Source organism: Tympanuchus pallidicinctus, unplaced genomic scaffold (assembly GCF_026119805.1).
Source record: "Tympanuchus pallidicinctus isolate F22 unplaced genomic scaffold, pur_lepc_1.0 scaffold1, whole genome shotgun sequence".
Classification (NCBI taxonomy): Eukaryota; Metazoa; Chordata; class Aves; order Galliformes; family Phasianidae; genus Tympanuchus; species Tympanuchus pallidicinctus.
Window position 1 is genome coordinate 104,409,730 of NW_026294618.1, and position 18,628 is coordinate 104,428,357.

Below are 18,628 nucleotides of genomic sequence, written 5' to 3' on the forward strand. Positions count from 1 at the left end.
TCCGCCGCCGCGGCCGGCGATTGGTGTGTCCCGCTGCGGCCGCCGTAGTGCTGCTGGCCGGCGCGTGGTGGGCCCGCGCTTGGTGGAGCGGCGCGTCTCAGGTGGGGCGATGGGCACGGCTTAGAGCGGGATGCGCTCCCTCGCGGCCGGGGTCGAGCGGGGAGCGGGGCCGTGTTTCCCTCGGATCGGTCTGTGGGGAAGAGCTTTGTTGTATTAGCTCCCAAATGGTATTTTAGGGTATGAAGCGTGGGGAGCGCCAGCCTGAAGTCTGGGTTGGGATGGAACCTTTGGGTCGATAAGGGCTCGTTTAAGGCGCCGTTAGCTGACAGCCAGCTGAACGTGAGCCAGCAGTGTGCCCAAGTGGCCAAGAAGGCCGACGGCACCCCGGCGTGTGTCAGCGGGAGGGCGGCCAGGGGGAAGCAGGAGGTGACCGTCCCTCAGCTGGGACGGAAGTGGTGGGATCACCTGGACATGTCCCAGAGCCGTGGAGATGTGGCACTGCGGGCAGTGGGCACTGTAGGTTTGGGCTTGTTTATCTTAGTGGTCTTTTCCAACCTTAGTGATTCCCGCATGTGCATTTGCAAAAAATAATGTAGATGTTAGAAATCTTGCTTCTGTTTTTTGTTAATATGGGGTTTCTGTTTGTGTATTTTTTTTTTTTCATTCCAGACTTTAGTGACATCAAAAATGGCATCCCAGAAGGAAATACTGAGCGATGGGCGGTTCAGCCGCGTTGCCCGGGATCCCAGGTTTTGGGAGATGCCAGAAAAAGACCGTAAAGTCAAGATTGACAAACGCTTTCGAGCAATGTTTCATGACAAGAGGTTCAAGCTGAAGTGCACAGTGGATAAAAGAGGTCGACCTGTTAACTACACCTCTGTAGAGAACCTCAGGAAGTTCTATGCCTTGTCAGAATCTGACTCTGAACTTTCAGAAGATGAGAGCGAAGTACGTGCAGAAAAGAAAAAAAAGAAGAAAAAAGCTAAGCCTAAGGAAGGAGATTCTGTAAAACCAATTCCTCAGGAAGAGAGTAAAATGAAAAAACAAGGGGTGGACCAACCATGTAAAGATGACCCTCAGAACAAAGGACAGAAAGTTGCATCTAGATTCAAATTGAAAGAGGTCTCCAAGAAAACCAGAACAGAAATGGATGACTCCCAGGGAAACAAGGACCTTTTATGTGACACAGAAAATGAGGAAGGAGGTGAATCAAAAAGAAGGTCGGTTTCAATTCAAAATAAGCAAAAGACTTCAAAGCCAAGAGGTGCTAATACAGTTAAAGCTGCAAAGAGGGACTGTTCCGTACAAGGAAAAACACAGGAATCAGGTTAGTTTTTACAATAACAGAATTTGGCTGTACTTATTTTGGTATTGTTCCTATTTTATAAATGAAAAACACTTTTTTCACTAAATCAATCATAAGAGCAGACTTGGGTTATTACTAATGGCAGTGAGCTGCTCACAGAATCACTACATGTTCTTCAGTAACATTGGAGACAGTCATGTCCTTCCCATTGATGGAGCCAAAATTGTTTGTTAAGGTAGTAAGAAACGTAAAATATCATAAAATTGTAGAATGGCCTGGGTTGAATAGGAGCACAATGCTCATCCAGTTCCAACCCCCTGCTATGTGCAGGGTCACCAACCAGCAGCCCAGGCTGCCCAGAGCCACATCCAGCCTGGCCTTGAATGCCTGCAGGGATGGGGCAGCCACAGCCTCCTTGGGCAGCTTGTTCCAGTGCCTCACCACCCTCTGGGGAACATAGAATAAAATATCATTCTGTCAGTTTTAAATCAGTAACACAAGTAGGGGACCAAAAAGCAATAAATGAGAAACAGAACACTTAATACTGATGTTTGAATTTCCTTGATGTAATTTGTTCCTGCATTGTTCTACCTTCCAGAGATTCTTTTAATCAGCATGAAAAAAGCTTAAGATGTTTTTTCCTCTCTGTAAAAGGTCTTATGAGTTTACAACATAAAGTCAGATACCTAATATTTGTGTTTTAGTGACTGCTTGCAGAGACAGCGGTGCTGAAAGTGACATCGGTGAAAGCCAATTAGAGGAGGAAATTTCTGCAAGGGAAAGTTCTGAGTGTATGCAATCAGAAGAAGAGTTGGAAGACAATGGGGAAACAGATGAGGATGAGGAGTCAGAAGACAGTGAAGAAACAGATGAAGGTGGTGATTCAGAAGATGGAGAAAGTGATATAGAGCCTGATCTGGCTAGAGGTATAGGGAACATCGAAACAAGCTCGGAGGATGATGATGACTTAGATGATCTATTTCCAAAGGAGCCAGAGATTGAGCATTCATGGGGTGAACTAGATAAAGATGCCCCTCGTGGAGATGAGGTAAAATTGCTTCTGCACGTGACAAGTTACTGTGTGAATAACTCAAAGATGCACAGTCATAAGTTTGTTGTACACTTTTGACTATGTAACAACTTGTGAAGGTTTCTGTCAGAACAGTTTTTGGACATTTTTGATTACAAAATGCAAGTGATTGGTGAAGTTGGCCATGAATGCGAGACCTTAAGTGTTCTCTGATGTCTCCCTCTGTCTCTAAGCAGAGGGTCATCTGTAGATAGATAAGCTCTATCTGTAATTGGGGAAAAAAACAAATGGAACTGTGCTTTTAAAGGAATTCTGGGGTTTAAATAGTTCTGCTGTTGTTGGCTACTGATTTGTTTTTCACTTTTTAAATATGAATTCTCTAATTCAAGCTTAAATAATAAGTTATTTGACAAGGAAGCAGGACTTTAAAACTGGTCATGTTTAGTTCATACAAAAATCACAGTACCAGTCCTGTTATAATACTGTGTTATTGCTGTTGTGACTAACCACATGTTAACAAAATCTGAAGCACTGGTGTTATAAATCTAGTCTTAATTCTATGATTAATGCAGTCTAACATATCTGTTGTTGCTTTACCACTTGGATATTAAGTCTCAAGGAAAATTCTGTTTGTATTTTTAAGTAGAGCTTGTTGCTGACTTCAGTATTTACATAGAACAGTTGTTAGAGAATTATATATTCTCCACGGTGGTCAGGAATTAAACTTTTTTTTTTCCCCCCCATTCAGATTACAAGTAGATTGGCAGTTTGTAATATGGACTGGGATAGACTTAAAGCTAAGGACTTGCTGGCTTTATTTAATTCTTTCATACCCAAAGGAGGAACTATATTTTCTATTAAGGTAAGACCTGATTTCTAAAAGAAGGAAATGGCTTTTTACTCTAAAGCTGGGGGAAAACCAACAAAATAAAAGCAAAGGAAGTTAATTAGGTGTAAGAACCAAGACACAATAAATGAGAATTGACATGTGTTGCATTGGGGCCGTGCCCACCGCCCTCTGGGGCACAGCCTTTCCCTCACCCCCACCTGCCCTCCCCTGACGCAGCTCCATGCCGTTCCCTCAGCCCTGTTGCTGTACAGACAGCAGAGCTCAGCGCTGCCCTCTGCTCCCTGGAGAGCTGCAGCTGCCATCAGGCCTCCGCTCCTCTGCTCTGTGCAAACCAAGGGACTTAGCTGCTCCTCATGTGTCTTCCCCTCTAAATTCTTCCCAATCTTTGTAGCTTGAAATGTAAAACGTGACTGCTTTCTAGTGATGGGCTTGGATTCTGAAGCTGTTAACATATTGTGTATACGATGTTGGCTCCAAGTGCTGTTTCGCTGAGATTAATAGTGAAGTCTTCAAAACCTAATAGAGGGAGACTCCATTTCCTTAGCTAGATTGCTTTTCAGTAGTCTGGTAGATAACTCAGCCTTAAACCTGGAGATTTCTAAATGCACTTCAACTCCTTTTGTCGTTGCCCACTATTGTTTGTTTTTCAACAATTTTGAATTATTTATAAACCTTCTGATCAAAGTAATGTTTTTCCAGTTTTAGTGCTTGCCTGCAGCAGAAACTTCCTGAGTCAGTCTAGTAGCCCTTTCTGAAGAGGGCCACAGTAAGATGAGTGAAGTTACTGCTCCTATTAGTTTTCATCTGTCTCAAAATAGTCTCTTTTTTTAAACAGTCTGTTCACTTCCTTGTCTTTTCTTTAAGGTTAAGAAGATATTAAAACTTGTAGAATTGAACCCATATCTTTTTTTCCCTCTCTAAAAATCAGTGAATTGTAAAAGGCTTGGTGAGATCTTATTCTTAATTGGTATACAATTTGCTCCACAGTTAAAATTTATGTTTGTATTGTTTTATTTCTAGATTTATCCTTCAGAGTTTGGAAAAGAAAGATTGAAAGAGGAAGAACAACAAGGGCCTAAGGAACTGTTTGATCTTCCAGAGAACACCACAGAGAAAGACGAGTATTAACTTAATCTTCAAATGAATCTTAATTCCCTGATTAGCTGCTTGTTACAGAACTTCACTTACTGGAGTCTCCTGTAGACATTTTCATTTTGTAGCTTTTTCAAGGGATATATCAGACCTGACCCTAGTTCAACAGGAATGCATGTAATAAATGCATTATGATAAAACTTGCAAAAAAAATGTTACCAATAGGAGACTTGAAAACTTTTATTGCTCATTGCAATAATAAATTGAATGTGTCAAGAGTTCAATATATGATTTTTCTCTACCAATTGCCACTCGCACAAGAAAAACCCCTTTGTTGCTTGCTATTAAAATTTTTTATCAGCACAACCAACATGGACTGGACTTCAGATCCAGGCTTCTCCAAGCATGGAGTAACCATACCTGTATATGAAAATGCTTTTCACCAGCTTTGCCAGGAGTCAAGGGTGCAGGTTTCAGCTCAGCTAAATAGGCTCAAACACTTTGATGGGAAATGTTAATCACTGCTTTCTGTGGCCTGCATAGAGGCATGCAGAGGTGCCCTGTGCGGGGACTCTAACCTCACAATGCTGGTAGGAAGCAGAATCAAGTAGAGTTGCAACTATATAACATATGGAGGCAATTAGAACAACATTAGTAATTTGAAAAGTTGGAAGATTTAATAATGTCAATCTTAGAATGTTAGCTCTTTGGGTGGAAAATGCACTGAGTGAAACACAGCCTCCTTTAATAGAACTGTGTGAATTCTTTGAGTAAAACTGAATAGGTATTGGTGGAATGTCATGTTGTTTAACATTTAATCTTATAAAGACAGGGAGAGTGTTTCAGTGATGCATATATATAAGGAGTTGAATTACAGTATTTTGCAGATGAAAGCTTGTGTAAGCTCATTAATTCTGTTGTTTTCTGCTTTTGCAGGCTTTATAAGGAAAAACTGAGGGAATATCAGTTTAAGCGACTGAAGTACTTCTATGCAGTTGTAGAATGTGACTCTCCTGAAACAGCCAATAAAATTTATGAGGAATGTGATGGACTGGAATTTGAAAGTAGCTGCTCTTTTATTGACCTCAGGTAAATCCAATGGTGGCTTTCTTATATATCCAAAGGGGGAAAGGGCACAAATAAAAAAATCAATCTAGAATAATATGGATTGGACAATATTTATTCTCTAACCAAAGTTGACATTATTATTACTTTTAAATTAAGGTGCAGGAGGTAGTGGTAGTTTCATTTGTTGTTACTAGGTTGTTTTTTTTTCTTTTTCTTTTCTTCTGTCTACGTGTCCCTTAAGTATCTTTATATAGAAATGAAAATTTTGAGCATATCTACATAGAGAAATTACAATAATTCCTGTTGAATATTCAGCCTTATTGGTAAAATTAAGCAGTGTTTTCAGATACACATCAAAAAAACATCAACTTGCAACTCTCATATTTAGAAGTAGATTTTCTTTTTCACTTTTTGTCTGTTTTTCTGGATTTATAGCACAGAGCACAAAATAGCTGCTTTTTTCTGAAGCTGCAGTAGATCACCATGTTACTCCTATGAGCTAGAGGCTCTAATATTTCATAAGTTGTGTTAGAAAATGTATAATTTTTAATTACAGTTGTGCTATGTTGCTAGTATTTCCTTTTGTTATGAAAGAGTCTGCTAGTCTAAGCAGGAGAGAAATAACTAAATCATATTAGTGTTTGAAGAAGCTGGCTTTGTCTCCTGGGAGCTGTGCTGTGGGCACTCTTGGAAACCATGAAGGATAAGTTTCAGGCCAAAAGAGCACATAATTTTTCATTCTTATGTAATGGCACCAGGACCAGCACAATGAGAAGATTGTTTTAAAAAAAATAATAATAATAATTCTTACCTGTCTCCAAAGATCCAGGCTTGCAGAAAAACTCCACAAAAGAAGGATCTTCAGTAAGAGAGCCTTCCTTGGTGGCAGTCAGCCCTTAAATGAGGTCTAGAGGGGTAGAGCCTTGCTTCACCCTTCTGGTATTACAGATAAATTACCTTCATCTGTGCTTCTGGGGCTGACTGTCTTTTCTCCAGGTGCTCAATCAGTGATTGAGCCCTTGACTCAGTAGTTTCCATACATTCCACCCCTTCATGGCCTGAACCACTGATTGAGCCAGCTGGAGGATGAGCCTTCCCTGATACAGAGATCCAATATACAACGATGCTCATACAATTGTCTATTGAGATGCAGGTTGACACAAAGTAAGATGACTGATGATCAGTTTGTGGTTGGAGTTCATGTTCTCTCATGGGTCAGTGCTTGATAGTGTTACTAGAGGCACGCAGTTGTTTGGTACAGGTCCATCTCATGTTCCATCAGTCCCACATAGGCCATGGCCAGGTGTCATGCTCCATGTCACAGTGACACTGGAACACTTCGATGACATTTTGCTCCTTCTGGTGATCCTAGGAACTCTTCAAAAGACTCACAGAGTAGTACAGATATTTCAGAGATACCCACAGAGGAAGGTCTGCCCTCCGAGGCAAGATACAGGCCATGTTCCTTTCTTGAGTCAACACTTCAGCTTGCTCTGGGGCATATCCCAGCTGTCTATTCCACACCCTTTGGCCAGATATCTGTGATTGCATTACTATATCAGGCACCAAAGGGGGGGTTCTGATCTGCCATAGGGACATGATGAGAGTTTCCTTAGCAATGAAGACCAGAGTGTTGACCACGATGTCAGTAGGCCATGTGCTGATTACTGGAGAGACTACTGAGCTTCCCACCTCCAATAATCTCCTCCAGGGTGCAAGTGGGCCACACCACTTCGATCCTACTTGCATCTTCCAGGGCAATTCTGTTCTGTGGGTACAGAGTTCTACATTGTCAGGGGCAGGGAGCAGTAGATTATTTTCATTAACAGTTTGGGGTCTTACATGATCGTCAGAACCCACAATTTGGATCCTAAGAGGGGAAGCCCAAGTTATCTGAAGCATCTTAAGGGCGCTGGGTCTGCCATCCCTAGGTCTTTTGTCCAGCTCCCACAGAGTTTCATGCAGTCTCTTCATCCACCCCTGCAGGGACCCACAGTCTATTTTCAGGGCAGCATGAAGGATCCCATTATAACGTTCAGTTTGAAGCCTGCTCCCATTGGATTATACAGCAGATGAAATCGCCGTTCAGTGGCGTTTTCTTCTGCCCATATGCCACCACTAACTTGGTTAAGGCCTTGGTGGTGTAGGCTTTTGGTACCAGGTAGACCTGCATCAGTCCATTTGCCATTTGGACGCAAGTTAATGCATACCTGGCCCCCTCAGATCACAGGAGAGGACCTATATAATCAACTTGCCACCTTTGATGAGGGTTATGTCCTCTGGCAAGGGGGGCAGTCATCTCTGGCAAGGGTTTTGGTCTCATCCTTGAGCAAGTGTTGCAATCATGACATGCCTGGATGATGTCTGACATTGTTCTGTGCAGCCTCGGTGCTTTGACTGCTGGCCACATCATCTTCTGTCCAGCATGTGTTAGCCAGTAGGCAATGTTCTCAGAAGGAGAGTGTTCAGTCCACCGTACTTGAGCCAGCATGTCAGCCTCATCATTTTCTGGTGACTGCAGGGGGTGATGTCCCTGAATGTGGTAGACACGTTCTGTGTTTAACCACACTGCATACATCTAACCACATCTCCTGGCCCCTGATTATTTTGTGTTGATGTTCTGTATTTGTGAAAAAGACTGTTTATACTATGAATCTTCCCAGTGTATTTGAATAATAATATATTATCTACCTTGAAGATTTATTCCAGATAATGTTACATTTGATGATAAGCCAAAGGACACAGCCTCAGAAGTGAATGTATCTGGATATAAGCCAAAGTACTTCACATCTGCTGCAATGGGAACATCAAAGGTATCTTTACAATGTTTTCATAATGTTTTTCTAATTTGTTTAGTTTTATTGTCAGCTTACAAATGATAGAAGTAGTAAAAATGATAGAAGGAAAACCTTCCTGTTTTTGTTCACCACTTCAAAATAGAGATATCAAACATACTACAAGATGTAAGCACATTACAGAGTCCCAAGTTGTGACCCCATAAATAAGCTTCTTTGTTAAAAACTGAAGAAGACTGCATTTTTTACTTCATTTTATGTCCGTTTCAAGTTACACGTGGACTTTGTTATCTACAACTAAATCATGTAATTTGCTGAAAATAGTTGTTTGTGTGCAGTTCAACAAGAATGTTTTTAGTGGTAGTGTCAGGCTTACACAATTGCTTCCCCTCCTTATAGTGATCCACTCTTACTCAGACTTATGTGAGAGCCAAAACGTTCATCTGGCCATGAAATTAACTATATTGGAAAATTGATTAGATGAGAACCAAGTTGTTTCGGTGGGATGGTTTGTCAGATTAGTTTCATTTTCTAGCTGAGGCTGCAGTTGTGCAAACACTTTTCTTTTCCCTGTTGCAATCCATGTGTGATTCCAGGATCCTCTAGAGCTGGAGGAAGAAAGTTGGCGACCACTGCTTCAATTCCAGTATCTGCTGCCACAAAGGAAATTTGGCTTACGGAGATTTAGTGTTGTGTGATAGGATGTTACGGAACCCTTAAATGCAATAGGAAACTTCTTCATTCTTTCATGTAGTTAAAACTCCTTGAAATGCTTTTTTGAAGAAGAAATCCAAATTGTAATTCAATTGATTTTAATAAATGATTGTTTTAGGAAATCATTGTGGAGAATACTAGCAACACATTTATATTATCTATACCACTTAGGAAGCCATTTTCTTTTAAAAGTGCTTTAGAATGTTGAATTTTAACAGGTTGGCTTCTACAAGCAGCTATCCTATTTTTAAGGTAGATATCACATGGGATGAAACAGATCACGAACGAGTAATGTCACTTAGCAGAACTTTTAATAAAGAGGAACTTCTGGACATGGATTTTCAAGCTTATTTGGCTTCATCTAGTGAAGAAGAGGAAGAAGAGCAGCAAGGTACCTTCATTAATAAATGTTGAGCACAAAGTCGTTAGCTACAGCACTTAAATGTGAGTCAAATGTATAAATTCCGTATAGTTAGAAAATACTTTGAATGTTTCCTTTTGCAGTGACAATATTATACTCATTATTGAAAAGCTGTGGTCAGGTTCTCCTATGAAAATAGCCTGCCTTCCTCCCAGAGCTAAATGTCTCTGGATGTGGCACATACTTACTCCTTTGGGTGTGTGACTTTGAGATGGATGGACATCAGTGGTGAGCTTGATGGTAGCTGTGGTTCACTCTTTTCAATTAGGAAATATATGGAGTGTTGATATAATGCTGACAGATAATGAAAGAAAAAATTCAGCTGGGCCTGACGATGTGGAAGCTGTGGAGTTTCTCAGATTTACTTTTTCCCTTTTTCTCTCTCTTTTTTTTTTTTTTTTGAGTTAAATACAGATTTCAGAAACAAACTTCTGCAGTGTTTTGCGTATGTAGCAAGAAAACATATGTTGAACTTTCTAAAACATCTCTGAAGCCACAGTTGAGATGAATTATATGGGCCTATTTCTGATTCTTGAAATAAATAATGTCACTGGTATAACCTCAAAATGGCCAAATTCTTTTTGAAGACAAAGTAAACAATTCTGCTGTGGAACTGAGAAAATATATTATCTGATGTTGGAAGTACATTAGGGAGACAGGGTGACTGAATTTTATTTTCTTTACCCTTGCTTTGAAAGATATTCCTGCTGTTGTGTTTTCCATTTGTCATGCAAGGTCTGTTTACCTGGTATAATTAAATTTTAATTAAGCCAAGTATAATGATCATAATTGGAGTGATTTCAAGTAGCAAGATCACAGTTCATCTAAATTGCAGCTCACTTTCTTTATTGCTGATCTGATGATTCTGCTACAGAAAAGATGCTTTTTATGATACATTTGAGTGATTTTTTCTAGAGATTGTGGTGGCTATCCAGTTCATTCTGAGTGAAAAGCATCAGAACATTTTCTTGTGGCTATTTTTTTACTGTTCAGAAAGTCTGAAAAATCTGTTGGCAAAAATCATTACTGTCTTAACGTCCACCAGAAGGTGGCTCACTTTCCTTTTCTTGCAGCTGCTGTCAAATGTTCTTCATTTGCTCATGGAGTGAAGACTCTTAAAGTTTTTTGAGATGATATTTTGAGTATGGCAATACATGTCACTGCTTAAATTCCTCCCAGCAAAATTAGCAAGACAGTAAAAAGTACAAATTTGCATTCCCTTCATTTTTCAGTATCATAGAATCATTCAGGTTGGAGAAGAACACTAAGATCATCCAGTCCAACCAGCAGCTCACCCCCTCCATGCCCATTGACACAGAGGTTCTAGAGCACCTCCAAGGACAGTGACTCCACCACCTCCCTGGGCAGCTGTGCCAGTGCTTTTTAAAACTTTATTGCAGGTCATATTGTAATTGTTTTGTTCTGGTGGTGATGATAGGACAGATCAACATCTTTTCTCAGGTTTTTTTTTTTCTTTTTTTTTTTCATCTAAGTACAGGAATTCTAAACTTGGTTACTTTTTCTGGGAATGGTACAGGAAAATGCCTGGGATTACTTTATTTATTGCCTTAGGTGTATTTCCTAACTGTGAAATTCAACTGACCACTTTGAGGCTGTCTTTCATACCTTTACTTTATCTTTTTAGGGGAAGGTGTAGCTCATGAAATGGAAGATGACAAACCCAGGAAGAGCCAAAAAGATGATGAAGAGCAAATTGCCAAGTATAGAGAAATTTTGCAAAGCATCCAAGAAAAAGAGAAAAAGCAGGAAGAAAAGGATATAGAAATGGAGATTAAATGGGTTCCAGGTAGGCTTTAATGTTTACTTTTGACAGTACGTATGAGCCCTGGAACCTGTTAGATTCATTTGCAAGTTAATTTGATTTGCTGTAATAGCAGAAGTGCTCTAGAAAAGAAGAGAGGCTATTCTCTTGGTTAGACAATCAGGCAAATGGAAGCATTTGGTGACTGTTCAAAGGATTTCATTGCAGAGAAAGACTGGGAAGGTGTGACTTGTCCATTTTGGGGGCAGCAGGTATTGCATTGCTTTGGGAGATGTAAGACTGCAGGCTGATACAAGGACACAGCCTGATCTGCTATTGTAACCAGTGAGACCAGAGCTGTGGTAGAATGCAGCCTCTTCTCCACTGATGTTTAATTTCCATTTGGGAATGTGAATCTCAGTTGTACTATTAATTTTGAATTCACTTGGGCAACTTTTGCTTTATACAAATGCTCCTTTTTAAAGTTTTTGTTCTGTCTATGTACTAATTTGGTGAAATCAATCAAACTGAATTTGTCCTACCTAGTTCTTCATAAGACTTTGATTTGAAAACATGCATTGCATTAAAATAGTTATGACCTTTAGTTGTATAATTCGAATAGCTTCTGATGAGTATTCTCCCAGCACACTTTAGAGAAGGCAATTAATGTGTGTGCATTAATGTGACAAGTGCATACTAGCAAAGCCCATCAACTTGTCTTACTTCAAATGCCCACAGCGTGTCAGTATTTCCATTGCTGGAGTTGCTCTTTTAATACCTTTTAATTCTTAGTATCACTGAGCATTGGAGGCAGCAGAGTTTTCTGTTATAAGATTTTGCAAAGATATTCATTGCTGCATGTCATGCAGAAGCTGGAAACCACAATGGAAACATTTATGCTATAGGAATATGTTGTGTTTACGTGTGTCAGGCATTATTTAATATTGGACAAGAGCATTCAGATTTTGGAAACCTCAGTTTAGTCTGTGGTACTGGTGCTTGGCTGCCTTGCCTCTCCTGGCTCTTGCATCTGTCAGTCTACTTCAAAACTCCTGTTTATATTCATTGTACACTGTACACTGAATGTGTACATTGTACACTGAATGGTGACACAAAATATTTAGGAGCTACTAGGGTTATAATCCTATGGAAAAGATAAAACATGGTCTTATTTATAAAAATGAGCTTATTTATAAAGATGTTGCTCCAACCAATACTTGTATTGTTTTCATGGACTTTTTCAAGAAAAATTAAGGAAAAAAGAAAACATTTGGATTCATCTCATTTTTTTAACTTGCTATTTTTTGTTCTAGGCCTGAAAGAAACTGCTGAAGAAATGGTCAAAAATAGGTTGGAAGGAAAGGATAACCTAACTCCATGGCAAAAATACCTGGAGAAGAAGAAAGAAAAAAGAAATCTTAAAAAAAAGAGGAAGGTAATGCCTGCTGTGGTCAGATGCTGGGGGAGCTGCTGTTTAAGTTGCAGCTCTTGTTTTGTATAAAAAAAAAGGAAAAAAAAAAGTTACATAATGTACAGTACTGTTTTAAGGTTTGAATGTGGAGTGGTCACTCATTTGGAAAGGTTAGAGTGCCTCATGAAGTCTGCAGAGCTGTGGGATGTTCAGCATAACACTGATACAATTTCATTTATCTGTCTGATTTCTAACATGTCACTTTTCAATGCATTAATGTCTTTTTTCAACACATTGATGTCTTTTTGTCACAGTATGTTTGTGGGGGAAAGTAGTTAGAATACAGAGTGGTTCTAATTTTAGACATTTTCAGCCTATAATGAAACAGTTGCTTGTTTCCCACACCTGAAACAGCAAAGAATGGATAGCCTTGAAGAACTATTCAACTTTGAAATTGCAAAAGCAAATTTGGCAAATATGTTTGTGTAGGAACAGCCTTTTAGCAATGTGAAATTTGCTGTTGCTTTCTTTTCACACATGGGAGGTAATTGTGTGGTAACTGCAGTGGCAGAGATGTGCAGGAATAGGCAGATAAATGAAATGTTTGTTCTATTACTAGATGTAGCAAGGTTGAAATTGTTGTCTTTGTAGCAAGTAAGAGCAATCAGGTAGTGATTATGCAGCTAGAACTACATCCTGTGCAAGTATTTGGTGGTATGGTTGGCCTACTGCAGTGCAGTCCGTGGCTGCAGCTGATGGAGTTCCTTGGTCTGTGTAAACTGTTCTTCTTCAGGTAAAAGGAAAGCTTTCATTCTGTGGTGTGGGCTTTAAATTGTGAATTTGTCTACTAGCAGTTTTCAGTCAGTTCTAGTTAGGTGATGATTCAGCACACAGTATTTTGGTTTTTCTAGTTTCTGGCAGAAGGAATGTTTAATTGCAGCGAATTTTTAGAAGTGGATATGATGGTTGAAATAATGCTTGTGTTTTGTTACAGGCTGCTGCTGAGAGAGAAATGAGTGAAGATGAGATTCCCTCTGATGTTGATCTCAGTGATCCATATTTTGCTGAGGAACTTGGAAAAACAGGTGAATTGAGACAAGTAACTTCTGGAATAAACATGCCTTTTTCTTTACATAATGAAACAAAGAAAGGCAGAGGTGGCATGTTCAGAGTGAACTTTTCCAATTCACATTTTTGGGATATCTTTTTTTTTTTTTTTTATGGTGTTTTAGTTAGCTGTCAGTTTGATGACAAATTTATTCTGAGTATGATTTTGGGGGTTAGAATTTGAAGGTCGGGATAATCAAGATGTGCAGATTCCTGGCTTTTCATGCTTTTGGAAGCCAAAACCTAGGAGTGATTCCTACAACGCCATATTAAGAATGTTAGCAACAGATTTTCGTATGCCACAAGTCAAGAGTAAGCATCCTTTAATCTGACACCAACCACCACAGTCTTGTGTCTTCAGAGTTAGAAGTTTATGTTAGGAGAAAGTAAATAACTCAAAAACAAAAGAAAGATGCCACTTCTTCCAGCACCTTCTTGTTTTTCATTAGCAAGAATATGTAGGTACTCTCATACTAATATTTGCTGTGTCAGTGTTGAATCCAGAGTCTCTGAGGCAGCACATTTCTGCCTTATGTAAGAAGTTCTGTGTGTCATTGAGGGACTTACTGACTGTAACATGTAAATGTAAGTTCACTTTTGACAAGCCGAGGCATTTTAAGGGGAGCAGGACTGTAAGGAAGTGTTGGACACCAGCTCTCAGTTCTGGTATTCTGTTAAGTGCTATGAAAGCAGAACTTAAAGTTCTGTGAAGTCTACTTGAGCGTGTGCTTGTCAGGTTTGTCTTTGTTCCTGAAGCCTGTTTGCAAAGCAAGCAACGATTCTCACAGGGAGCAATGCTTCAGCTCAGGAGGAGGTGCAAAGTGAAACAGCTTCTTTGTGCCTGCTATGCCCAAAGAGTATCCATACAGGATATAGGCATATACAAATTAGCACATCCAAAATTCATGACAGTGCTTGCTAATATAATAGTACACGCATAATGGCTGTGCACACAGTACCATGGACAAAGATGTAAAGTGCCACAATGAGCCTAGATGTTGTGTTTCATTTATTTTGGTTAGATATTGTCGGGGGGGGACAAGTACTTGTCACTTTTGTTTTATGTTAATACATATTGTTTTTAAAAGCATTACAGATCTCTAATTTGACTTGTCCACTTTCAATCCTAGCTTGTTCTTTTCTGTGGAGTCTCAGTAAAGGCTCACCTAAGGCAATTTTTCTTTCTTTTAGCTTAAACTGCTGTGAGGTTTATAGCTGCACAGTGTAATTGCTTATTAACAGGATATCTTCCAGTTCAGGATATTCTATGTGATGTGTTTGCAAAAGGAGGGAGGGATGGACTTCCAGAATGCGTTTGAGGACAGGGGTTACATCAGGAGTATGTTAAAAAGATGAATGATGCCTTTGTGAATTCTGAAACCAAACTACAATGCTTTAAAAGCTTTTAGTGCTGAGAGTAATTACAACCTTTAGCTGGGTAAGGTCATAGAAAGAAATGAATTAATTTGTCTCTATGGGAAACACCTTACTTCAAAACTGGCTCCTGATTCATCTCCATCTGCAAGAACACACTTTTTTCAAGACTTGAGGATAAACTCTTTCATGATTATACTTGTAATGAAAGGTGAGGGAAGATAATTGGAGGGGACTTCTTTGAGGTATACAGGTAGAAAGGCTGATTCTAGGATAACTGCTATCACTTGGCATCCCCTTGTTTACATTTCTATCATGTTGGCAGTTCTGCAAAGATAAGAATGATTTCAAAGCTACCAAAGTGTTATGTTTATTTTTTCCTGCCACATAACAGTATAGTATCTGAATCTGATTTTCTTGCACACTTTCTAGAACTGATAAACCAACAATTCAGTTCTTGGGCTTTATCATAGTACTTTATCACAAGAACATTCAGTCTGAACAGTCAATCCTATTTTCATCCCCATGGTTCTGTGAAGAGTCTTTTTTGCATTGTATTCCTAGCACCTGCATGGCTAATAGCACAGCATAGCTTTAAGCTTACACATAAATTTCATAACCAACTTGTATGGGGCTTTTTTACTTAACTAATATATTTTCATCTTGCTCAGCAGGCAGATTTGGCCTTCTGTTTTAATTGTTCTTGTTTGATCATTTCTTCTCAGTATTGCTGTCTTCTTGAATGGTGGAAATATCCGGTAGACTTTTATACTCAGTTTTCCAAATCTTACACTGAAGTAAGAGAATGAGACTGAAATTTGAGGTTCTCTTGATAGATCATTTATGCTCTCATGCATAAACTTGAATAAGTGTGTGAATGCCCTATTTTTGCCCATAGGTTTAAAGAAGAAGGCAGAGTTGGTTGAAAGTAACTCAGAAGATGAAGCTGAAGTTGAAAAACAGAAGGTAAAGTGGTTTAAAGTGCACAGATTTACACATGTTCCAGTGCCTGAATTCTGCAACTATATAATGTATGTGTTTGTGAATGGAACTACCCAGTCTTCTGACACCATATGACTTTAATGGCAAGAGCTTTTGGAATAAAACCACCAAGGAGAATGGTACTTGGTCACTGACTTGACATATTAAGATTACACCAGGGTCTCTTTCTGGAAGATTATAGTTGAACACAGCTCAACAGGGTCAAATTATACTGAAGTGTAAGGGCATGGAAACCAGGCTGGCTGGTTAGTCTCTCTAGCTTTAAAGCATGTTTGTCCTGTAGACTTTTAACATTCTTTCATTCTTTCCCAGAATGAAAAAATAAATCCATTGACTAAGTTTGCCTATGTTAGTTATCATTTTGTGATTTGAAAACAAATATAAAATAGTATCAATGCATTATTTCTATGTTATAGTGTACAATTCTCAAATCAGTTCATCAGTATGTTAAAAAATATAAATGTGTATCTGCAGTTATTCAATAAAAGATAAAAATTAACTGTTATATTTAATATTGCATCTCAAAAACATTAATGTCATTATATTTGCAATAATACTGCACTGACAACGCTATTTCAACTCGTTTATGTACAGCTATACAGACTTGATCAACATGGTTGTTATATTTTTCATAGAAAACTTTTATTGTGTACTTCAACTCTTATTTTGCGACAGGCTGAAATGGCTCTACTTATGATGGATGATGAGGACGATGGCAGAAAGCATTTTAATTATAAACAGATTGTGGAACAGCAGAACTTGAGCAAGAAGAAAAAGAAACTCTTAATGAAAAAGAAGGAATTACTAGAAGATGACTTCCAGGTAATGATGTGCTTTTGATTTTGAGATTTGAGTAGACAAGCTTAGATACTAAACTGTTAGTATCAACTAATTGGGGACAAAAAACTTCACAGTCCCATATCCTTTCTTGCTCTAAGTTGAAGTAGAAGCACTTGTGTCTTCCCTTTCAGGGAGTTACAGGCTCTTTTCACATGGATTTGTGTAAGATAAAGCAGTATGCAAGGCCTCGTAAGATACGACAGATACAGCCTCATAAAACTCATTGCTACCTTTGTTCTGATGATTAGCCACTGCATCTTTCATTCTGGCCAGTTCTTAACAAGAAACCTGTCCTTTGTTTGCTGATAGAGACACGTGCAGCACTTGGACGTGCATTCACTCATCTGTTCTACTCACATTATCTTCTGATTCTCTGCTCCGCGCTTGATGAATACTTAGATTTGAGCAGCTGCAGGGATGGTGAACAATCTCATGAGCTGTTACTCCTTATGCAGCTCGTGTTTTATTGTATTTAAAAGCTTTGCTATCATGGGTAAAGGTTACCCAAAATAAACATTATTTTTCTGCCTTCAGGTAAACGTTGCTGATACGAGGTTCCAAGCCATGTTTACATCCCCCTTATTTAACGTGGATCCTTCTGATCCAAATTTCAAGAAGACAAAAGCAGTAGAAAGGATCTTGGAAGAGAAAGCTCGCCGGAGAGAGCAAAAGCAGCAAGATCTTCAAGAGACAAGCAAGGAATGGGAGAACAAGGTGGCAGAGAAAGAGACTAAGAAATCCATAGATCCTGCCTTGTCAATGTTAGTAAAATCTGTCAAAAACAAAACTGAACAGTTTCAGGCAAGGAAAAGACAGAAAATCAAATAACTGATCTTTGTTCCTGACTCTGACTTTTCTTTCCTAACATCTGTTGAAGTTGCTATATCTGCTTTAATTCCTATCCCCCTAAAATTCTCAGAAAGGTCATTGAATTCTAGTGGCAAGTTTTGAAGTGAGGAGAATAACAAAAGCCCTTTCCTTCTGGCCCCAAATTGTTTTCTACTGTTGGAAAAACACATCACCAAACAACATGTTTGCATAGCATGCAGTGTCTTAAAGGTAACAGAAGTAGTGAGGATATCTACAGAAATTAGCCACAATTACAGTTGTATTTTAAAGTAAGAAAAACACTTCTGCAGAGAGTTGAGAGCTGAGACTAATTGGTCTTAGTGTCTGAAGAAGTCTATAGATACAGTCACTGATTAAAAAAAGGTTTTAATATAAATATAAATTGAAGAAGTTCTGTATACATCCCTTTTGTGTATTTTAAAGATCTCTTTTGTATATTTTATATGATTATATACATGCTACATGACTAATTTCTCTTCAGAATTTCCTGGATCTAGTTAAAATTAATTAATGGGGGAAAAAAACACCATTTGGAAGAATGTCATTTATATATATCAGAAATAAATGATTAAAAATTTGCCCTAAGGAATTTTGGTAGTTACTTAACTGTGTGGTTTTTTTTTTCTTTTGTGCTTAAGCAGGAGAGCAGATTTATACAATAGAATACCAAAGAATACTTGCAGACCTAGAGAATTAAGTGTTGTTGCTCTTCCCACCCAGCTGAACATCCTCAGGCTGATGTTTCAAGTGAGTTTATTATATATAAAGAACACATTTCTAAAAATGCAAGGGTTTTATATAGTGACACAAAATAGTTTGATTCAGCTATTGGAGCAAGAGAGCAAACAAAATACTAATTATGCAGCAAATTCTGTATTAAATTTTAATGCTTTGTGTTTGTTAGCATTTCACATTTCCTCATCCATGCTGTAGGACATGGAGAGAGATTCTCTAAACCTGAGTTTGAAGTCTTTCCATGCATTCTTCAGTGCTTTAACTTAAACCTC

The 18,628-nt window shown here is 38.8% G+C and overlaps 1 protein-coding gene across 1 annotated transcript; it reads left to right on the forward strand.

The window, feature by feature from the left end:
- The first annotated feature begins 21 nt into the window (after positions 1-21).
- Positions 22-18,210, forward strand: ESF1 (ESF1 nucleolar pre-rRNA processing protein homolog). Its single transcript, XM_052677076.1, has 14 exons — positions 22-101; positions 670-1,327; positions 2,011-2,354; positions 3,085-3,198; positions 4,207-4,307; positions 5,215-5,367; positions 8,045-8,159; positions 9,108-9,246; positions 10,922-11,083; positions 12,352-12,473; positions 13,444-13,534; positions 15,829-15,896; positions 16,608-16,754; positions 17,307-18,210. The coding sequence occupies exons 2-14, from the start codon at positions 688-690 to the stop codon at positions 17,598-17,600; spliced, it is 2,490 nt and encodes an 829-aa protein (XP_052533036.1). The 5' UTR covers positions 22-101; positions 670-687; the 3' UTR covers positions 17,601-18,210.
- Positions 18,211-18,628: the final 418 nt, after the last annotated feature.